This window comes from Helianthus annuus, chromosome 12 (genome assembly GCF_002127325.2).
Source record: "Helianthus annuus cultivar XRQ/B chromosome 12, HanXRQr2.0-SUNRISE, whole genome shotgun sequence".
NCBI lineage: Eukaryota > Viridiplantae > Streptophyta > Magnoliopsida > Asterales > Asteraceae > Helianthus > Helianthus annuus.
The window spans coordinates 26,438,069-26,457,651 of record NC_035444.2 but is presented as its reverse complement, the minus strand read 5'-3'; the positions used below and the strand labels follow the sequence as shown (position 1 = coordinate 26,457,651).

Below are 19,583 nucleotides of genomic sequence, written 5' to 3'. Positions count from 1 at the left end.
GTATAGTTTATCTACTCAAATCTAAATGCGTTAACAGGTATGTAAGCTAAAAATATCATTTTTATTTCTGATTTTTTGTAGATCTGGTATGTATATGATATTTTAACGTTTTTGTTCTTCAATCTGAAGAGAGTATACATGTTTTTTTCTTTATTTGGGAAGCAAATTAATAAAAGAAATTTGGTATTTTTAACTAGAGTTTGTGTATATGAAGGTGTCCAGATCCAAATGCCTTTAGAAGTTCATCAATGGCTCGAATGAAGCTCTAATTTGGACAAGTAATGATTGACGATGATAGTAGCTTGGGTGGTGGTTTTGGAAGGATCGGGTGCCGGTCTGCCGTGTTTGGATGCAACTGGAGGTTGTTTGGTCAGGTAATTCGGTTCAATATGCGTTTCTACGACTTAATTGGTTTACTTTTACAGTTTGGTTTGAGTAATTTGAATACAATCAGCATTGTATGCATGATATTGAACTTTTAATCGGTAAACAGGTTCATTGTAGAGTTTCATATTTGTGAGCTTTAATCACAACATAACTGTGGTGGCCATTTTTGGTCAATGCAGGCTATTTTTTGTATTTGTATGATCAAAGGGTAAAATTAAAAGTAGGTTACCTTTATTACTAACTGTTGGACGATTTGTGATTCCAGTTTAATATATGTTTTTAAATATTGGTGCTTTCCTTTAGAGATTAGGTATTAGTAGATTTGTCAGGAATAACTGTTTGCATGTGCACAGTTTGGTGCTTTTAAAAAACAAATTAGTGATATTTACTTAAGAAAACTAAGAAGAAATATACATTGAATTAAGATACAAAGTTTACCTTTTGTGTCGACGTTCATGTTGTTCAGGTACTTCTCTCTCTCAAAGATTCCGATCTGGATCTTCCTTCAGGGTTCATGTTGTTCAGGTATTCGCCTTATTCGCCATCTGGATCTTCCCTCACGGTTCATGTTGTTCACGGTTCATGCTGTTCAGATTCCGATCTGGATCTTCCCTTTCAAAATTCATGTTGTTTTGTGATGGAGCTTTCACATATTCGCCATCTTGCTTCTTACGGTTCATGTTGTTCAGGTATCAAATAATCAAATCAAATCAATTCCACCCATTCTTCAACAACAATGGACGCCGATGAGGTAAAGTCACAAACTTTAACCGTTTTTTGTCATAAAATGTTAATAGGGTTTGATCTTTTCTTGTTAAAGATTGTTTGGGTTCGATCTTTTTTGTTAAAGATTGTTGGTGTTTGATTGTTGCAGAGATTAATGGCTTTGAAGAAGGCGTATGCGGATATTATTCTGAACACGGAGAAAGAAGCAGCGAAGAGGATTATGGTGTCTGAACGGAAAGTTGTTCGGTTGGAGAACGAGCTTAAAGTTGCTAAAGAAGATGCGGTTCAGATGCTTATGAGGGTTAAACAGATGATGGATTGTAAGGTATGGGTAAAAGGGGTTTGAAATTTTGGATTATGATAAGTGGGGTTGAGTTGGATGAGTTTCAAACCTTTAAGTTTTACATCTTTAGATAAAGGTTGCACATGAGTTCTAATACTGCAAATGAGTTCACTTACTTTGTCGATGCAAAAATCATATTCACTAACATCTTTTATAATTAGATCTTTATTTAATTTAATAAATATATGTGCGTGTTTTGGTGTATGCAGACAAACACAAGTGCTGCCAGTGCACTTGGAACATGTTTCTTACCAGTTACCACAAATAACTCTAATTTTTCTGGATATGCTTAATGTTTATAAGTAAGTTACTTTGTTTTTGGCCTACTTTTTTGTTTTTTATCTTCTTTAGATATTAATTAATTAAATTTGTTATATAAGAATGTACAACGAACTTATTTCAGATATCATTGTTGAATTGGGGCCTTATGCGTCGAGGACTTCCTATGTGAAGCTTATGAGGCAATGAATTAAAGTCAATGTATTTATCCCTATTCTTCTTATTCATGTCAAAGTGTCAAACTAGGTTGGGTTAAAACAGTCCGTCTTAAAAAAAGTAATCAAGTCAAAACCATCCGTTTTAAAAAATTGCCGATTTAGTTTGGGTCAAACTAGGTTTGGGGTAAAATAGGTCGTTTAAAAGGTCTAGACTTGGTTCAAGTCAGAACAGAACAAAACAGTCCATTATAAAGAGTATAAATTTGGTTCGTCTCACACAGATTCGGGTCAGAATAGTCTTTTTAAAAATAAGTGTCAATTTGGTTTGGGTGAAACTGGGTTTGGGACTTTGGGTCAAAACGAGTCCTTTTAAAGAAAGTATCAATTTTGTTTGTGTCAAATCGGGTTTGCGTCAAAGTGTCAAACTGGGTTCGGGTCATTACTTCTCTGCAGCTCTATGGGCTGAACAATGAAATTGATATAAGTGTGAAGAGCTCATATAGTTACATCCTATGGGTCATGTATAAAGGTTTACACAGGTTTACACCACTAAACACCGAAACGCCACCGCTAAAACTCCACCTAATTAGCCGGTTTGGTTTATCGCCTTTCGAAACTGTTGGTGGTTCAGCCCAAATATTTTGTCAAAACTATCATGTCTTGCTTTTTTTTTTCTTCCACCTAATTGACCCGTTTATTCCATTTGATGTTCTTCCTTTTAAGTCGGTTTACATGTCAAATACGTTGAAACTTGAAAATTGTTTAAGGTATGTTTTTATTGTTTATGCACTTCAAAAATTTAACTGTTTACTTCTTTAATTATGTTCCTAAGTTAAAGTTTTGTTTAAATTCATAAGCATAATCAAATCAATCGATTTGATCAAATTTCACTATAGCATATCAATCTTTTTTTTTTCTTTGGGAAGCATAAAACTTATCTTTAGTGTGTTAGTCGGTTAGATGGGTGTAGTAAAAAAAAGTAAGGTAAAAAGTAAACATGTCAAATGGGTCGTCGTAAAGTGTGATTTTAATAGACCAACGTTATAAATCATCATGTTTAGAGATCTGGATGCATTTTATTTTTGCAACTATAATCGAGACTAATAATTTATAAAGGATGAATATTATTTATATGATACAAGTAAATAATTTTGACTTGTGGTGAGCAAACAGTACATCAGCGAGTCGAGCCTTTCTATTTTGTCCATCTGATGTCATTTCTGCCTTTAAGAACTAAGAAGTCATAGTTCAACGTTTATTTAATTAAGATGTTTACTTAGATGATGTTGAATAATATTAATTATTGTTGGTCCACCGGTGTAACACACGGGTACTTAGACTAGTTCTATACTAAAAAAAAAACCAAAATCTCCTAAAATCATGGATGTAAATATAACACAATGTGAAGAAACCATAAACTGATAAAACACAATATGATGGGTAAAGAGAACCAGAAACATGTTATAAATGTTTGATGTGTTTTATATTGTGTTTTTTAGGCACTAGTGTGTTTATGTTTAAGAGGTGTGTTTAATTGCGAAAATGATATAACACAATGTGAAGAAATAATTAACTGATAAAACACAACGTCAAGAAATAATTAATGTGTTTCATGTTTTGAACTTCAAAAGGATGAGATGAATGTGCCATGAAGGATACTATGTTTTATTGTGAAAACTAGTATAACACGATGTAAAGAACTCAGAAACTGGTAAAACACAACGTCAAGAAACAATTAGTGTGTTTTAAGTTTCAGACTTCGGATGAAGGGTGAAGGATGATATGAATGTGAGATGGAAAATGCTATTAACGTTGTATATGTAACTGAATCAATCGTGAGTTTAAGAAATAAGGTTTTCCATAAAATCTCAATTAATTATCCATAATTATCTCTTTCATAAATAACTTATTTAATCAATTAGCATCATGCCTTTTTGAATAAATTAACTATTTGCCACATGTCACAAGGACATGACTTCCTACATTTTGTAGGAAAAGTTGGCTTTGTAACCAACTCTTACCCTACATATGTGTGTGTGTATATATATATATATATATATATATATATATATATATATATATATTACTGTATATTACTATATATTAATAAACTAATTGAAATGAATAGTGATTCTAATATTATAATAATATATTCTTCTTTTAATATTTTTATTATTTTAATATTATAATAATAGTTATTTTCTTTACTTTTAAACTCTAATCCTTTTTTTAATATCAGTGGTTGGGATAAGCTTGGTGTCAACCAGTATCGAACCAGTACTGGTATCGAAAATACCGGGACGGTCCTGTTCGGTATCAGTACATGTAATAAAATGAATAGTAATTCTATTATTATAATAATATATACTTTTTTTAATACTTTTATTATTTTAATATTATAATAATAGTTATTTTCTTTACTTTTAAACTATAATCCTTTTTTTAATATCAGGGGTTGGGATAAGCTTGGTGTCAACCGGTATCGAACCAGTATTGGTATCAAAAATACCGGGACGGTCCTGTTCGTATCAGTACATGAAGGTAAAACCGGCACTAATACAGAAAATGCCAAAAGTTGGTGCCGAATTGATATTGGAAATCTTTTAGTTCGGGAAATTTTAGTGCTGCTTACCGGTACCATTTGCTCATCCCTGATCACGGTTACCGTACGAACAACGGTATCGTACAACTTTTTTTTTTTGATTTCTTCAACTTTTAGTTTTTTCTTTTTTTAGTTTCAGGGTAGGGATGAGCTCGGTGCCAACCGATACAGAACACCGGTTACGGTATTAGGAACGCCAAAAGTTGGTACCGAATTGGTACTTAAGATCTTTCGGTTCCGCAAATTTGGTACCGTTACCCAGAACAATTGCTCATCTCTGACCACGTGTTTCATACGAACAACATCGTTACCATACAACTTTTTTGGTTGATTTTCTTTCGGTTATCTTTTAGTGTTTTTTCTACATTTCCTTTTTACTCTTGTCAGCAGTTCCGTTCGCAACACGCTCGTAGTGATTTAAAAACACATATAAACACATACTAAATAACAAAAGAAATTTGCCGCAACACGGCAAACTTCTTTAAAGCTAGTTACTATTAAAAAGTAAGCAACAATCATACCAAATAAATTTTATAAAACAATAAAGATATTGGTATGTCTATTGAGGGTGGGATATAGATAAAAGATACCTCCTGGGAATGAAGAAATTGCTTTTAGAGAAAGGATCATCATCATCATACTCAGTAAATCCCACCAATAGCAAAGCAAAGGTAGGGTCTGAGGAGGGTAAAATGTAAACAGCCTTACCTCTACCTCGTAGAAATAGAGAGGCTGCTGCCAGTGAGAACCCCGACTTGATAGTAGTTTTGCATCAAGCCTTGGACATAAGACACATAATACTCAGCAATCGGGACAAAGACCGATTAGCGCATGTACCCTTTTGTCTTTCAGCTATCAACGCCACCACATGATGCATGATTAACCGTCATCAGCTTTTAACGTTATTTTCATGAAATTAGTAAAATAACGTTAAAATTAGTGCACTTTCACTTTTGCCCCCGATGGCCCACACATATACATTATATGCACATAACGCAAACGGGGCCTCTTTTAGAGAAAGGATCAACTCCATTAAAGCATTCACAGCAGGTTTCTACATATATTTGTGGGTGAGTTCTACAGATTTTAAGAAGTTGTTTCGAGTGGTTATAAGTTGAGTAGAGAGAAAACATTACTATTATAACCTTATAAAGAAGCAACAAACTTATGCATATCAAGGTTGTACAATTGGCTTTGGGAGATTTTCAAAAAAAAAATGGAATTTTCCTTTTTAACCCTAAGGTTTTAATCTTTCACAATTTAAGTTTAAAGTTTTAATCTTTGTTTCATTTTTAACCTTAAAGTTTTAATCTTTGACAATTTAAGTTTATAGTTTTAATCTTTGTTAATTTAACCCCTTTGATTAATTTTATTTTTCACTTCTAATTCAAAAGTTTTCATCTTATACAATTTAACCCCTTTGATTAATTTGATTTTTCACTTCTAATTCAAAAGTTTCCATCTTTTGCGATTTAACCACTTTGATTTTTTTTACTTATTTGTTGTAATCTTGCCTTTGAGAGTTTTCCAAAGAAAAAATGGTTATGCATATGGTTGTTGTAACCTTAGCTTTGAGGGTTTTTTTTAAAAAAAATGATTTTTTAACTTTTCACTCAAATGTATTTCATATGGTTATGCATATGATTGTCGTAACCTTGGCTTTGAGGGTTTTTTAAAAAAATGATTTTTTAACTTTTCACTCAAATGTATTTCATAAATTACCTTTAACGCAAAACTATTTGTTTTTTACTTTCAACATAAAACTTTTTATCTTTTGCAATCTATCCTCACAACTTTTTTTACTTTCAACTTTGGTCCTTTATAATTTTTATTTTCCGCAAATTTTTTCGCTTTATGTTTCGTTCAAAAATTTTGTGACTAAACACATCGAAACGTGCGTCTTTGGTTTAACGTTTTTATGTTTCATTTTAAATTTTGCGAGTTAACACAACGCAACGTACATGTGTGGGTGAACGTTTTTACATCGTCTATTCTTTCCCGTTTGAAAGGTTCAACATAACATGTGCGTCCTAAATCGACTTAGTTATAACTATAGAATCCCCGCCGCATTGCGGCGGGTCGTAATTCTAGTTTACTATAATTTGTATATTCTCGAAGACATTGTTCCTACGCATTTCTTTTTTAAGATTTTTTTAGAAAGTGGTTGACAATGGAGAACAGAGAAAAGTTAATGACGAAGGTATAGAAAATATTTAGTTGAAAAAGTAAAAGAATCTTTTAAGTGTAATTATGTGAATATAAGTAAAGAATCTGATGTGAATGTTGTTCTTATTAATCAATTTTTTATTTATTTGTTATTTTTTTTTGAACGGAAAGGAATGATGTGTCAACCATCGTGACACAGGACGTTGTGGCCAAGGTCGACTACTCGACTGCTGCCAGCCCCTTGGCTCTCCCAGATGCGCGGAAACCTAACCTCCACCCGCCCGAAGGCGCCCTTCACCTGGATGCCGCAGAAAATAATGGGGAGAGTGAGAGTCGAACCTGGGTCTTACAAGAAACATCAAGTTTTTCCCCAACCACTCTACCACTACCTCATTCGCATTTTATTTATTTGTTAAACAAATGCTTTTAAAAGTAATATAATAATTGCATAATGTCTTCATATAGATAGAATTACATTGGTATCCACCCTAGTATTTTGGAGCCTTTACATATTAAATGGAGCTGCATATGTCTCACACTTTCTAGCCTACAACTGAAGAAAGAAGGAAAGTGAGTAGAAAAGAATCTCACTCTCAACAACCACCATCACTTGTATCCAAACACCACCCAAGCAAGATATGACTAAAGATGAAGACTTTAAGCTCCTCAAGATCCAGGTGAACCTTCTCTTTTCCCCCCTTTCATTTTTACTTTATTTTATTTTATAAACAACACATTTCTCTGATTCTCATGAACAAATGAATTAATTTAAATGGCATTTTTATTTTCCCCCTTGCTGCATTAGCACCATTCTTGTTTAACTTATTTATATTCTTTTTATAATGTCTTCTGCTTTTGTTTAATATATTTATGCTTCTTTTTTGTCCTCCACTTCAGACTTGTATTCTTAGAGTTAATTTACACTGTGATGGTTGCAAACACAAAGTGAAGAAACTTCTTCAAAGAATTGATGGTACTCTCTCTTTCATATGTTCCTTTCAAATAAAAAAAAGTATGTCTTTGACTTTTGTAGTCAAAGATATAACTTTTTGGTGTCAAAATTGACTTGAATGCTTGTTTTTTTAGAAAAAAAAAATGGTACATACACAACTAGGAGTTAAATATGGTACAAAAGTAAGAACTTTTTGGTGTAAAACCTTAATAAACTCTTTTAATTTTCAATTTGAAAGTTAGTGAGTTTGAAATTTCAAAATCATAACTCTTAATTTCCACTTTTACAGTTTACTTACTTTCAAAGAAAATGTCATTTTCAAACATCATATGTAAAAAAAAATGTGTATTTAATTATTTATATTATTATATATCTCTATTTTTCTTGTAAATTTTTATAAAATAAAATTGTAGGTGTCTACCAAGTGAGCATAGATACAGAGCAGCAAAAGGTGACTGTTTCAGGAAGTGTAGATCATGAAACTGTGATCAAGAAATTGGTTAGAGCTGGTAAACATGCTGAGCTTTGGTCAAACAAGTCAACTGAAACTCACAACCAAAGTCAAAGTCAAAATCATGAAAACCAAAAAGGCTCATGTATGAAAGATGACAAGAAAAACAAAGCCCAGAAACAAGATTTCCTCAAAGCTCTTGAATCATTGAAAAACCAGCAAAAGATTCAACCGTTGATCTCTGAAGAAGATGATGACTATCTTGATGATGACGAAGATGAAGATGATATTGAAAAACATGAAGAGGAGTTGAAGTTACAAGCCCCAAAAGCAAATCAATTGGCATTATTGAGACAGCAGCAACAGCAGCATGCTGCTGTTGCTGCTGCTAATAGTAACAGTAATAGTAACAGTAACGGAAAACCGGTTAATGGTGGGAATGTGGGAAAAGTTGGTTTAAACCAGAATGGTGGAGTAAAAATGAATAATAATATTAATAATAATAATATGAATGTTGGTGAGGGTAAAAGGGTAAATGACATGAGCTCCATTATGAACAATCTTGATGGTTTTGGTGGGGGTAGTATTGGTAATCTTGGAGGGTTTCAAATTCCTCAAAAGAACACGGTGCTAGGATCTGGTGGAGCAGGGTTCCATCTTCCTAACGGCGGTCTACCGATCACGACGGGTGGTTACAACCCGTCGTCACAAGCGGCCGCGATCATGAACATGAACGGTGGAGGTCTGCATCCGCAGCCGCAGCAGCAGTATAACAACTCTGCCGCTGCGGCATCGATGATGATGATGAACATGAATAGGCAAGCGTTTCAACCGATGCAGCATCAGCAGCCTCAGATGATGTATAATAGGTCTCCGATAGTACCACCCGCCACTGGGTACTTGTATAATTACAATCCGGCACCTTACAGTTACAATGAGTATCATCACGGCTACTATATGGGCGCTAACGGCGGTGGTGGTGGTGGTGGTCGCAACTCTGCTGCGGATATGTTTAGTGATGAAAACACAAGTAGTTGTTCTGTTATGTGAGGGGTACAAGTGGAAAAAAAGTATTTAATATTTCTGCATGTATGGTGTGAATGAAGTTTTTTTCTTGTATCAACTATGTAATGGTGAAGCTTTTGTTATCAAGTTCAAGTTATGTGTTTGTTATAATATATATATATATATATACATATATGCATTCTTCCTTTAACTTCATAGTCTTTTATCTATTAGTTCCTTTGAATTTTTAGATTTAATGGTGAAATTTGTAACATGTCGCCCAATGAAGCACATGATGTATGAAGATTATAATGATTTGCTACTTCTTAAGTCCCAACGCCTCCACGCGTGACATCTTTTGACTCAAAGGATGAGCTGTTTGAGTGAGCTCACATTGCTCTTAACTCTTCTCGAAATTCTATACGAGATTGATTTCGAGCGGCCTTAAAGGATGAGCTATTTGAACAGCTAAGGGTACCGTTTATAGTCTGGTTTTGACGATTTTTAGGTCAAACCGTAAGAGAAACTGTTAGACAGTTTTTGACCAATTTAAAGCCAAACCAAACCTTATAAAGCTAAATGCGTTACTGTTTGACTACATGATTTGGGCATATTGAGTCTTTAGAATAAAAAAAGTAAAAAAAAATTCCCATCAATTAGACAGGCGTTAATGTTCCAACAGTTGCAACTTAAAATATCCAAGTCCTTGTTTTGGTTTGGCAAACAAAGCCAATCAAGTGTATAGTAAAGATAAAAGAACATAAAAGGTCACATAGCCCAAAATCATACGCTTATGCTCGGTTGTGTCCGACCGGTTTCGAGTAAATGTCATAAACTAAACCGATGGCGATCGGTACGCCTTTTCGACTCGGATTGAAAAAAACAACCGTAAAAGTAAACCAATGACCGGTAAGACGGTTTCAAATCAAACAATGGATACCCCTATCTATCATTTCACTATATTTCTGTTTGTGAATATTTTATGATTTTTATAGTGAATATGTCAAAAGAATGACATTGGTTGATAACAAGTGAGTCTAGTGTGATGCAAGGGAACAAGTAGTCAGGGTATGGTAACACGTATTCTCAGGGGTATGTCGCTACTGATATGATGTGCACGCCTTAATCACGTGCTCACCACCACCGTTGACTATGCAGAATCCGATACTCATGGTGATTCGTTCAGAAATTTAAAGATTTTGACTTTATCTAGTGATTCTCATGTTGGGTCAAGATTTTTTAGTGTCAGGGATTTGGAAACGGAGACATTGAATAAACCACTAATTGAATTTTGTGCCAATACTATAGCCGAGTTGATCAGGGGGTTAAATGGTTTTCTCTTGAGAAGGTCTCACGTTCGATTCCTACTAAGTGCAAATTCTGAAAATATGGAAGAACACCTCTGGGTTCGAACTTAAGATGATGGGTTTAAACAACATATGCTAGCCTTTTGAAGTAAGTTACAAATCTAGTTGATCTACCATTAAAAAAAATTGAAATTTGAAATTAAAAATACATATAACTTTTTCTCTAATACTAGGAATAATTTATAGACAAAAGACCAAATACAAATACTTTTATTATACAAAACGTACGAATAGAGTGAAAATGTAAAAAACGCGAATTTTAACATTTTTTGAGTTTTAGTACTCTCTTTTTGATGCCGCCTCACTGTTTCTTCTATACGAGTCTGGCTGGAGGGTGTGGTTGGAGCCCCCTAGGGGCTTTATCAGGCCACGTCAGCGCCACCTAGGATCCACCTCAGCCATGAGGCTTTATCACGCCCCCCTTTAATTTGCATGGTGTGGATGGAGCTCCCTATTAAACAAAATTAAAAAAAAAAAGATGTCATTGGTTTAAATCAAGTGTGCCCCACCTGATAAAGCCCTTCTGGTTACCATGATAGAGCCCCTTCTATAGCGCCCTCCTTTAATTCTCTCGGTATTGTTGTATAGCGCCCCGGGGCGCTATAGAGGCTGAGTTGGCCTGGGTGGCGCCTCCACACCCTCCGGCCTCACTACAAGCATTTCATATTCAGCTCATTCACAGACCTTTCATATTTCATTTTATGATACTATTGATATATTTCTTTTACTTTTTTTCATTAACTTGGGTTTTCTTTTTTTTTTTTTTGGTAAACAACCAAATTCTTTTATTGCATATTGTTGTTTTTCTCTTAACTCCTAAAATAAATTATTTACAAATTATTCGAAACCGCCCTGAAATTTTTCGGCTCATTATAGTACCCTGAACAGGGTTTGATCGAATTGTTGAGTGACGCAACAACGACCCTGAATTATTGTTTTACTAGGTTGTAGGGCCCCTTTTTTTTATCTCACCCTAAACCCTAAACCCTAAACCATATTGCCTCGGTAGACTAGTTTTTGAATCTTCACATTACATTGCCACAAGGATGGGAGATTAGGATTAGGGGACCATGTAGACAAAATTCAAAGGGGAGATCGAGATGGTTGTCCCGATCAAGAGAAAGAACTATGAAGAGGAAGAGCAGAGATTGGGATAGAAGGGATCAAGAGTGTGAGAACATTCCTCACCCAAATCGGTATCGTCTCAAAGTGGTCATTCCGAATCCTCATACCAAAATCCTTCATAATTATAAATTTGAATTACTCTAAAGGAATTTAAGCAAAGATATTGAAGTTTACTAACAATTATTTTTGACAACCGTCTTTATATGTTCATATGATTATATCTCCCTACAACATTACATCATTAAAACTAATGGTATATAAGCCCAATGAAGGGAAAGTAGTATATCATTATTTTATTATGTTAAACGATCTTGACTTATTAGAAGAATCATTCTATGAAAAGAAGTGCAATGTGCATTATCAATTGATCATTTTGAGTTGGTGTAACCTATTTCATGAACCATTTTTTTAACTACCAATAGTAAGTGTTAGGAATTTAATATATCATATCACTTGAACGAACATGTTGAGACCGTCTGTAGTAGAGGTGTCAAAGCCTCTACATCACACTTCACCAACGCCAAACATTGCTACCCACCACCATTAGGAGGCGCCAAAGGTTCCCACGCCCCAGCGCCAAGGGAATAACGGGCATGAAGGAGACAAGGGGAGGGTCCCTACACACCAACTAATCATTTCTTTTTATTATTTAATTTAATTTATAGTTAAATCACTACACAGTTTTGAGGATGGTGGGTGTGTTACTGTGGTATAAAGCACCTAAGGGCTTTATCACGCCACATCAGTGTCAGGTATGCGTCATGTCACGTAAAGGGCTTTAAAGCCCCTTTCTTTAACTTGCATGCAATGATTTAAAGTTCCCATCAATTTTATTTTTATTTAAACTAGTTATTTTCTCCTCGCGCGTTGCGGCGGGACCCAATGACTTTTGAAAATTAAATTAATCAACAATAAATTAATATTACTTTATTAATTACCGAGTTATCAGCCAAACCAGTTTGTTCCAACTTAAGCAAACTGATTAAAGAAAGGTAGAAGGAGACTGTCCCGTTGTCGGACGAATTTAAAGAACACGTAAATTAAAACCAAACTGGCGATTGAGAACGAAGATCCTTGAACGGAAAAACTCGACTGTCCTTAAAGGATTTTACGCGCTCGTATTGCTGTGAGTTGCAGCGTAAACTCCCAGGATTTAATGCAGAACCGATCTGGTATTCCAACAGCAATGGAAACCAGAAAACGCAGAAGCTGGAACGAAAACAGGAACACACAATAGGGAGAGGGAGGGCTGCGAAAATTAGTAGTAAAATAGGTAGCAGGAAGCTTTTATTTATAGGTTTGGTTATACCAGAGAATGAGAAAAATAGGGAGTGATATACCAATCCATAACCAATTCGAATTCCTCAATATATATCTGATACGAATTCAGTTGCTGGATAAATATCCCAAACGAATTCATGAAACTGGATATATATCTCATACGAATTCGGTTCACTAGAGATAATGAGATAACCCCCACTGGTTTCGAACTCATCTCTATCTCCCTATCTGATTCGATCTCCAGATCTGACCCACCTGACCAGACCTTAGCTAAAAATAAAAGCTCCTCAGCTCCTAGCGACGATGCGTACGTGCGAAGTGCAAAGTGCGCCTCAAACGCGCCCATTCGCGCCTCAAACGCGACCATTCGCGAGCTCGCGGCTCGGCTCGGCGCGCGTGTGGGCTTCATCCACTTCTCAACCCATTTAACACTTTGGAGGCCCATAAGGAACAATCCCTTATAAACCACTCAAAGTTCATTCCCTCCACCAATGTGGGATGGAGGAAACATACCAACTTGTATGTTTACCTCTTTAATATTTCCTTTAATATTTCCAACAATCCCCCACCAAGTTGGAATGTTTCCTTTCACTTAGACTAATGATGTCACTAGGTGTCACGAAGATTAAACCCAGTTTATGTTGATAAACAAGAAGAGACAGAATAGATGGTGTCCTACGGAATTAAACCATTAACCTGATAGCCCCCTTCGGTTTACCCCCACACATCACCAGCTGACTTTGCGTTCTCACTGAGCGCGAATATGGCCGTGCGCTATAAATCCTTTTCATGACCCTTTAGAAGATAAACCACTAATCTTCACTCGAGGCGGCACCACCCCTAGATCATATAGGCAAAGTTTTACATCACCCACGTTGCTTGGATGCCTCCAAAACTTTGTTAAGAGCATAAGCTCACCCTTGTTCTCGGCAACGACGTACTATCATACCTCACATGGATCTATCAAATTTGATAGTACCTTCTATCGTTAAGTGACTTCGTTGTTACCCATTAAACTTGAGAAATAGGAGCACTAAGTTCAAGTTGGGTTTCCATCACTAACGATTCTATTGTGGTTTTAGACCCATGTCTCTCGCGGTATTCACAACCAAATCTCTCGTCAGAGCTTTAGTAAACGGATCTGCCAAGTTCTTACTTGTCTTGACATAGACAACCTTGATGGTACCACTTTCAAGCAGTTGTCTCACATAATTGTGCCGAAGACCTATGTGTCTTGATCCCTCATTATACACTGCGTTGTATACTTTAGATAGTGTGGCCTCACTATCACAATACATGGGTATAGACGGCATTGGAACATCCCACACACGGATGTCAGTAAGTAGATCTCTAATCCACTCTGCTTCCTTACCAGCCGCAGCTAGCGCTATGAGCTCAGCTTCCATAGTTGAGTGGGCAATACACGTCTGTTTCTTGCTCGCCCAAGAAACTGCTCCTCCTGCTAGAGTGAAAATCCACCCACTTGTAGATTTTGAATCATTGGTGCGATCAATCCAGCTTGCATCAGAATAACCTTCAAGTATTCTGGAAGAAGACGTGTATGTCAGTTCTAAGTTACTGGTCCTTTTCAGGTATCCAAGTACTCTACCCACTACCTTCCAGTGTTCTGTCCCTGGATTAACAGTATACTGACTCAGTTTGCTTACAACAAAAGCAATATCAGGACGAGTGCAATGCGTTGCATACATCATACTCCCAATAGCACTCGCATACACCAGTTGAGCCACTGCTCTTCCAGAGTTCACATTAAGTTTCACACTTGGATCAAATGGAGTATTAAACTCTTTAATATTTAAGTGTTGAAACTTAGTCAGAATTTTCTTTATGTAATGAGATTGACTAAGAGAAATCTGACTTCCAGTTCTCTTCACCTTGATCCCAAGAATGGTATCAACTTCTCCTAGATCTTTCATCTTAAAGTTCAAGGACAAATATTTCTTAGTTTCAGAAATACCTTCAAGGTGAGTGCTGATGATCAACATATCATCAACATAGAGACAAATCACGACTGTATAACCAGGTTCGCATTTAGTATAAATACATCTGTCAGCACTGTTGTGTCGAAACCCGAAAGCAGTCACAGTGGTGTCAAATCTCTTATGCCACTGTTTAGGAGCCTGCTTCAAACCATACAGAGATTTAATAAGTCTACACACTTTGTTCTCTTGTCCAGGCATCACAAACCCTTCTGGTTGCTCCAAATAAATCTCCTCATTTAGATACCCATTTAGAAATGCTGTCTTTACATCCATTTGATGGATGTACAGCCCTTTCAAAGCAGACACCGCTATTAGAGTTCTAATAGAACTTATTCTAGCCACAGGTGCATAGGTATCAAAATAGTCGATCCATTCTCTCTGCCTATACCCTTTAGCAACTAATCTCGCTTTATAGGCAGAGATGGATCCATCAGGATGATACTTCCTTTTGAAAATTCATTTGGATCCAATAGGTTTCTTTCCCTTGGGTAGATCAGCTAACTCCCAAGTTCCATTTCCCATAATGGAATCCATTTCATCATTGACTGCCCCCTTCCACAAAGGAGCATCTCTTGATGACATTGCCTCGTTGAAAGTTTTAGGATCATCATCCAAATTTACAGCAAAAATGACCTCTCTCGTCACTTTCTTTTGAGTTCCTTCAACCAGGTAAGAAAAGAAATCATCTCCATAACTTTTCTCTTTTCTAACTCTAGTACTTTTCCTTGGTTCTTCAACTATTGGTGAGGGTTGAACCCTTTTTTCAGAAGTACTAGAAGTTGTGGTGCCATTTGAGTTTTCATCATCTCTAGAAAACTTGTTCTCAAAGAATTCCACATCTCTGGATTCTACAAGTATACCTGATTCGTCATCCAACAATCGGTAAGATTTACTATGCGAAGCATATCCAATGAATACACTCTTGAAAGCTCGTTCTCCCAGTTTGAGTGTCTTTGGATCAGGTACGCGATAGTAAGCAAGACATCCCCAAACCCTCAAATGTTCTAGGTTTGGTTTTCTTCCTTTCCACAACTCATATGGACTCGTAGGTATCACATGACTAGTGATCCTATTATGAACATAACATGCGGTTAACACAGCTTCCCCCCACATACTACGAGGTAGACCCGATTGGTTTAACATACAGTTAGCCATCTCTACCAAGGTTCGGTTCTTTCTCTCAGCCAAACCATTTTGTTGGGGAGTATAAGGTGCAGTTCTCTCATGTATGATGCCTTCTTCTTCGCAGAATGCATCAAACTTTCGGTTAAAGTATTCTCCGCCTCTGTCCGAGCGAAGAATTTTAATGCGTTTCTCCTTTTGTTTTTCAACCTCAACCTTATATATTTTAAATGCCTCAAAAGCTTCGTCTTTTGAATGCAACAAATAAACATATAAGTATCGGCTCGAGTCATCGCAGAAAGTGATAAAGTATCTCTTACCCCCACGAGTAAGAACTCCATTCAGTTCACAAATATCTGAATGAATTAGTTCTAGTAGTGATGTATTGCGTTTATGAACACTTGGAAACGGTTTCTTTGTGAATTTTGATTTAACACAAGTTTTGCATTTTTCAAAGTCTTTATCTTTTAATTTTAGTAAACCTTTAGTTTGCATTTTTTCAATGTTTTTAATATTTGTATGAGCTAAACGTTTATGCCATAAAGAAATTGAACAAGCGATATAATCAGAAGACATAATTTCATTCAAATCAAAACCAATTGCATTACATTCACCAATACTAGAACTAACACTACCACCACTATCACTATCACTTTCATTCCCAAACCCATCAACCACTGAAACGCCCCCTTCATCCGAATCTTCTTCTTCATCAATCCCAGCTTCAGCTAAGTCAAGACGATACATTCCACCCGTGTTCTTTGCTTGACCCACATAGATGTCATTTAGAGAAAACTTCACACGGAGATTCTTGATAACCAGCTTGTAACCATTCCGATCGAATTTATCAGCAGAAACCAGACCCTTGGTGATACCAGGAACATGCAACACGTCCTGAAGGGTAACCACTTGACCATCTCTAAAGTTTAGTCGCACCGTGCCTTTACCATGTACTTCTACACGATGTCCATCAGCACATACCACCACTGTTCCTTGAGGAACAGGAGCATAAGTAAGAAACGAGCCACGATTTCCACAAACATGAACAGTGGCTCCAGAATCCAAGAACCATCCTCTACATGCCACAATGCGTGTATATTGAGAAAGCATATTAACTTCACCAAGACCCACACTGGCCACTAGATTGGTGACTTTCTCAACATCAATAGCACTTGTAGAACCAACCGTAGATCCAGATTTCCTCTGAGAGCACTCTCGTGCATAATGCCCTATTTCTCCACAAACATGACATTTACCAGACCTCTTTGGTTGATGGTTGTTAGTGTGTTGTGACTTCTTGAATTCTTTTTTCTTTGGTGCTGTAAACTTCTTATTCTTTGATGATGCCCCTTTTCCCTTTTGACCAGATCCTCCAGCAACATGATTCACACTCGATCCGACTTTACCTCTTTTGTCCCTGTTGCGCGTTTCCTCCTCAATTCGAAGGTGCTTCAACAGTTCATCCAAAGAGTAGTCCTCAGACTTGTGCATCATTCTCTTTGAGAAATCTTTCCAATTAGGAGGCAATTTTGCAATAATGACCCCTACTTGAAATATTTCTGGCAGCGAAACAGAAAGTGCAGTCAATTTGTTAACAAGAACTTGGAGTTCATGCACCTGCTCCAGGATTGACTTGTCATCGACCATTTGGAAGTCTAAGTACTTGGCAATAAGGTATTTGTTAGTACCTTCTTCATGAGCCTTATACTTATCTTCCAAAGCTTTCCACAATTCTCTAGCACTTTTTATCGGCGCGTACAAGTCATAGAGACGATCCGAAAGGGAATTTTTGATGTGACCCAGGCAAAGATCTTCAGCTTCCTTACGGATAAGTGATAAGTCTTTGCCTTGCCAAATCTTCATTTGGGAGCTCTCCTGCTTCACCAGGAGGGTCATCAGGGATTGAAGGGAAGTCAGGATCAAGGATATAGTAAAGTTTCAGCACAACTAGCATGAACTTAACCTTCTCCGCCCAGTGGGTATAGTTCTGACCATCGAATCTGTCCAACTTGACAAACTCTTGATTCATGAATCTCAGATTGGCTGTTGGTAGTTCAGAGTCCATTTGTTCTGTTGATTAAAACACAAAAAATTAAAAATCCTTTAAGATTTTTGAAAATTAAATTAATCAACAATAAATTAATATTACTTTATTAATTACCGAGTTATCAGCCAAACCAGTTTGTTCCAACTTGAGCAAACTGATTAAAGAAAGGTAGAAGGAGACTGTCCCGTTGTCAGACGAATTTAAAGAACACGTAAATTAAAACCAAACTGGCGATTGAGAACGAAGATCCTTGAACGGAAAAACTCGAACTGCACGGATGACTCCTGTCCTTAAAGGATTTTACGCGCTCATATTGCTGTGAGCTGCAGCGTAAACTCCCAGGATTTAATGCAGAACCGATCTGGTATTCCAACAGCAATGGAAACCAGAAAACGCAGAAGCTGGAACGAAAACAGGAACACACAATAGGGAGAGGGAGGGCTGCGAAAATTAGTAGTAAAATAGGTAGCAGGAAGCTTTTATTTATAGGTTTGGTTATACCAGAGAATGAGAAAAATAGGGAGTGATATACCAATCCATAACCAATTCGAATTCCTCAATATATATCTGATACGAATTCAGTTGCTGGATAAATATCCCAAACGAATTCATGAAACTGGATATATATCTCATACGAATTCGGTTCACTAGAGATAATGAGATAACCCCCACTGGTTTCGAACTCATCTCTATCTCCCTATCTGATTCGATCTCCAGATCTGACCCACCTGACCAGACCTTAGCTAAAAATAAAAGCTCCTCAGCTCCTAGCGACGAAGTGCAAAGTGCGCCTCAAACGCGCCCATTCGCGCCTCAAACGCGACCATTCGCGAGCTCGCGGCTCGGCTCGGCTCGGCTCGGCTCGGCTCGGCGCGCGTGTGGGCTTCATCCACTTCTCAACCCATTTAACACTTTGGAGGCCCATAAGGAACAATCCCTTATAAACCACTCAAAGTTCATTCCCTCCACCAATGTGGGATGGAGGAAACATACCAACTTGTATGTTTACCTCTTTAATATTTCCTTTAATATTTCCAACAATGACTACAAAAGGCGTGTCAGCAACGGCAAACAGATACCGAATATCAAAACATAAATAAAATGACGTGGTAAGGATAGTCACTCCATCATAAAAAAAGATTTTAAATAACCTAATATATAATAATAGGACCCACACGTCCTACACGTTGTAAATTCGGCTGTTTTCAGTTCAGTTATTACGGTGCTAACACGTTAAAATATGGATGAGCTCGGTACCGGTTCCGGAAAATCATCGAAATTAGGTACCGGCACCGAAAATGCTCGGTACAATACGGTATGGTATTTGAAGATAAAAATCAATAAATACAGGTATGGTGCTAGACCGGTGTCGAACCGAAAGTAACGATTTTGAAAACGCCAAAAGGTGAGTACCAAATTGGTAGCGAAAATGATTTGGTGTAGTAAATTTGGTACTGATACGATACCGGTTCGTTTACAGGATTTGATACGATTTTCTCATCAATATTCTAAATATCCAAGTTAATTTTACATGCTACAATTCATTCATTACAGAAAAAGACAAAAAAGAAA

The 19,583-nt window shown here is 36.6% G+C and overlaps 1 protein-coding gene across 1 annotated transcript; it reads left to right on the top strand.

Annotated features, from left to right (window-relative positions):
* The first annotated feature begins 7,151 nt into the window (after nucleotides 1-7,151).
* On the top strand, nucleotides 7,152-9,242 carry LOC110886836 (heavy metal-associated isoprenylated plant protein 37). The gene is made up of 3 exons (XM_022134686.2): nucleotides 7,152-7,338; nucleotides 7,559-7,634; nucleotides 8,027-9,242. Exons 1-3 carry the CDS (start codon nucleotides 7,300-7,302, stop codon nucleotides 9,112-9,114), a joined length of 1,203 nt encoding a protein of 400 aa, XP_021990378.1. The 5' UTR covers nucleotides 7,152-7,299; the 3' UTR covers nucleotides 9,115-9,242.
* The last annotated feature ends 10,341 nt before the right edge of the window (nucleotides 9,243-19,583 follow it).

Coding starts and splice junctions, on each gene's coding strand:
- LOC110886836 (XM_022134686.2), top strand. CDS start 7,300: ATGACTAAAGATGAAGACTTTAAGCTCCTCAAGATCCAG. Junction 7,339..7,558: donor TTAAGCTCCTCAAGATCCAG/GTGAACCTTCTC, acceptor CCTCCACTTCAG/ACTTGTATTCTTAGAGTTAA. Junction 7,635..8,026: donor ACTTCTTCAAAGAATTGATG/GTACTCTCTCTT, acceptor ATAAAATTGTAG/GTGTCTACCAAGTGAGCATA.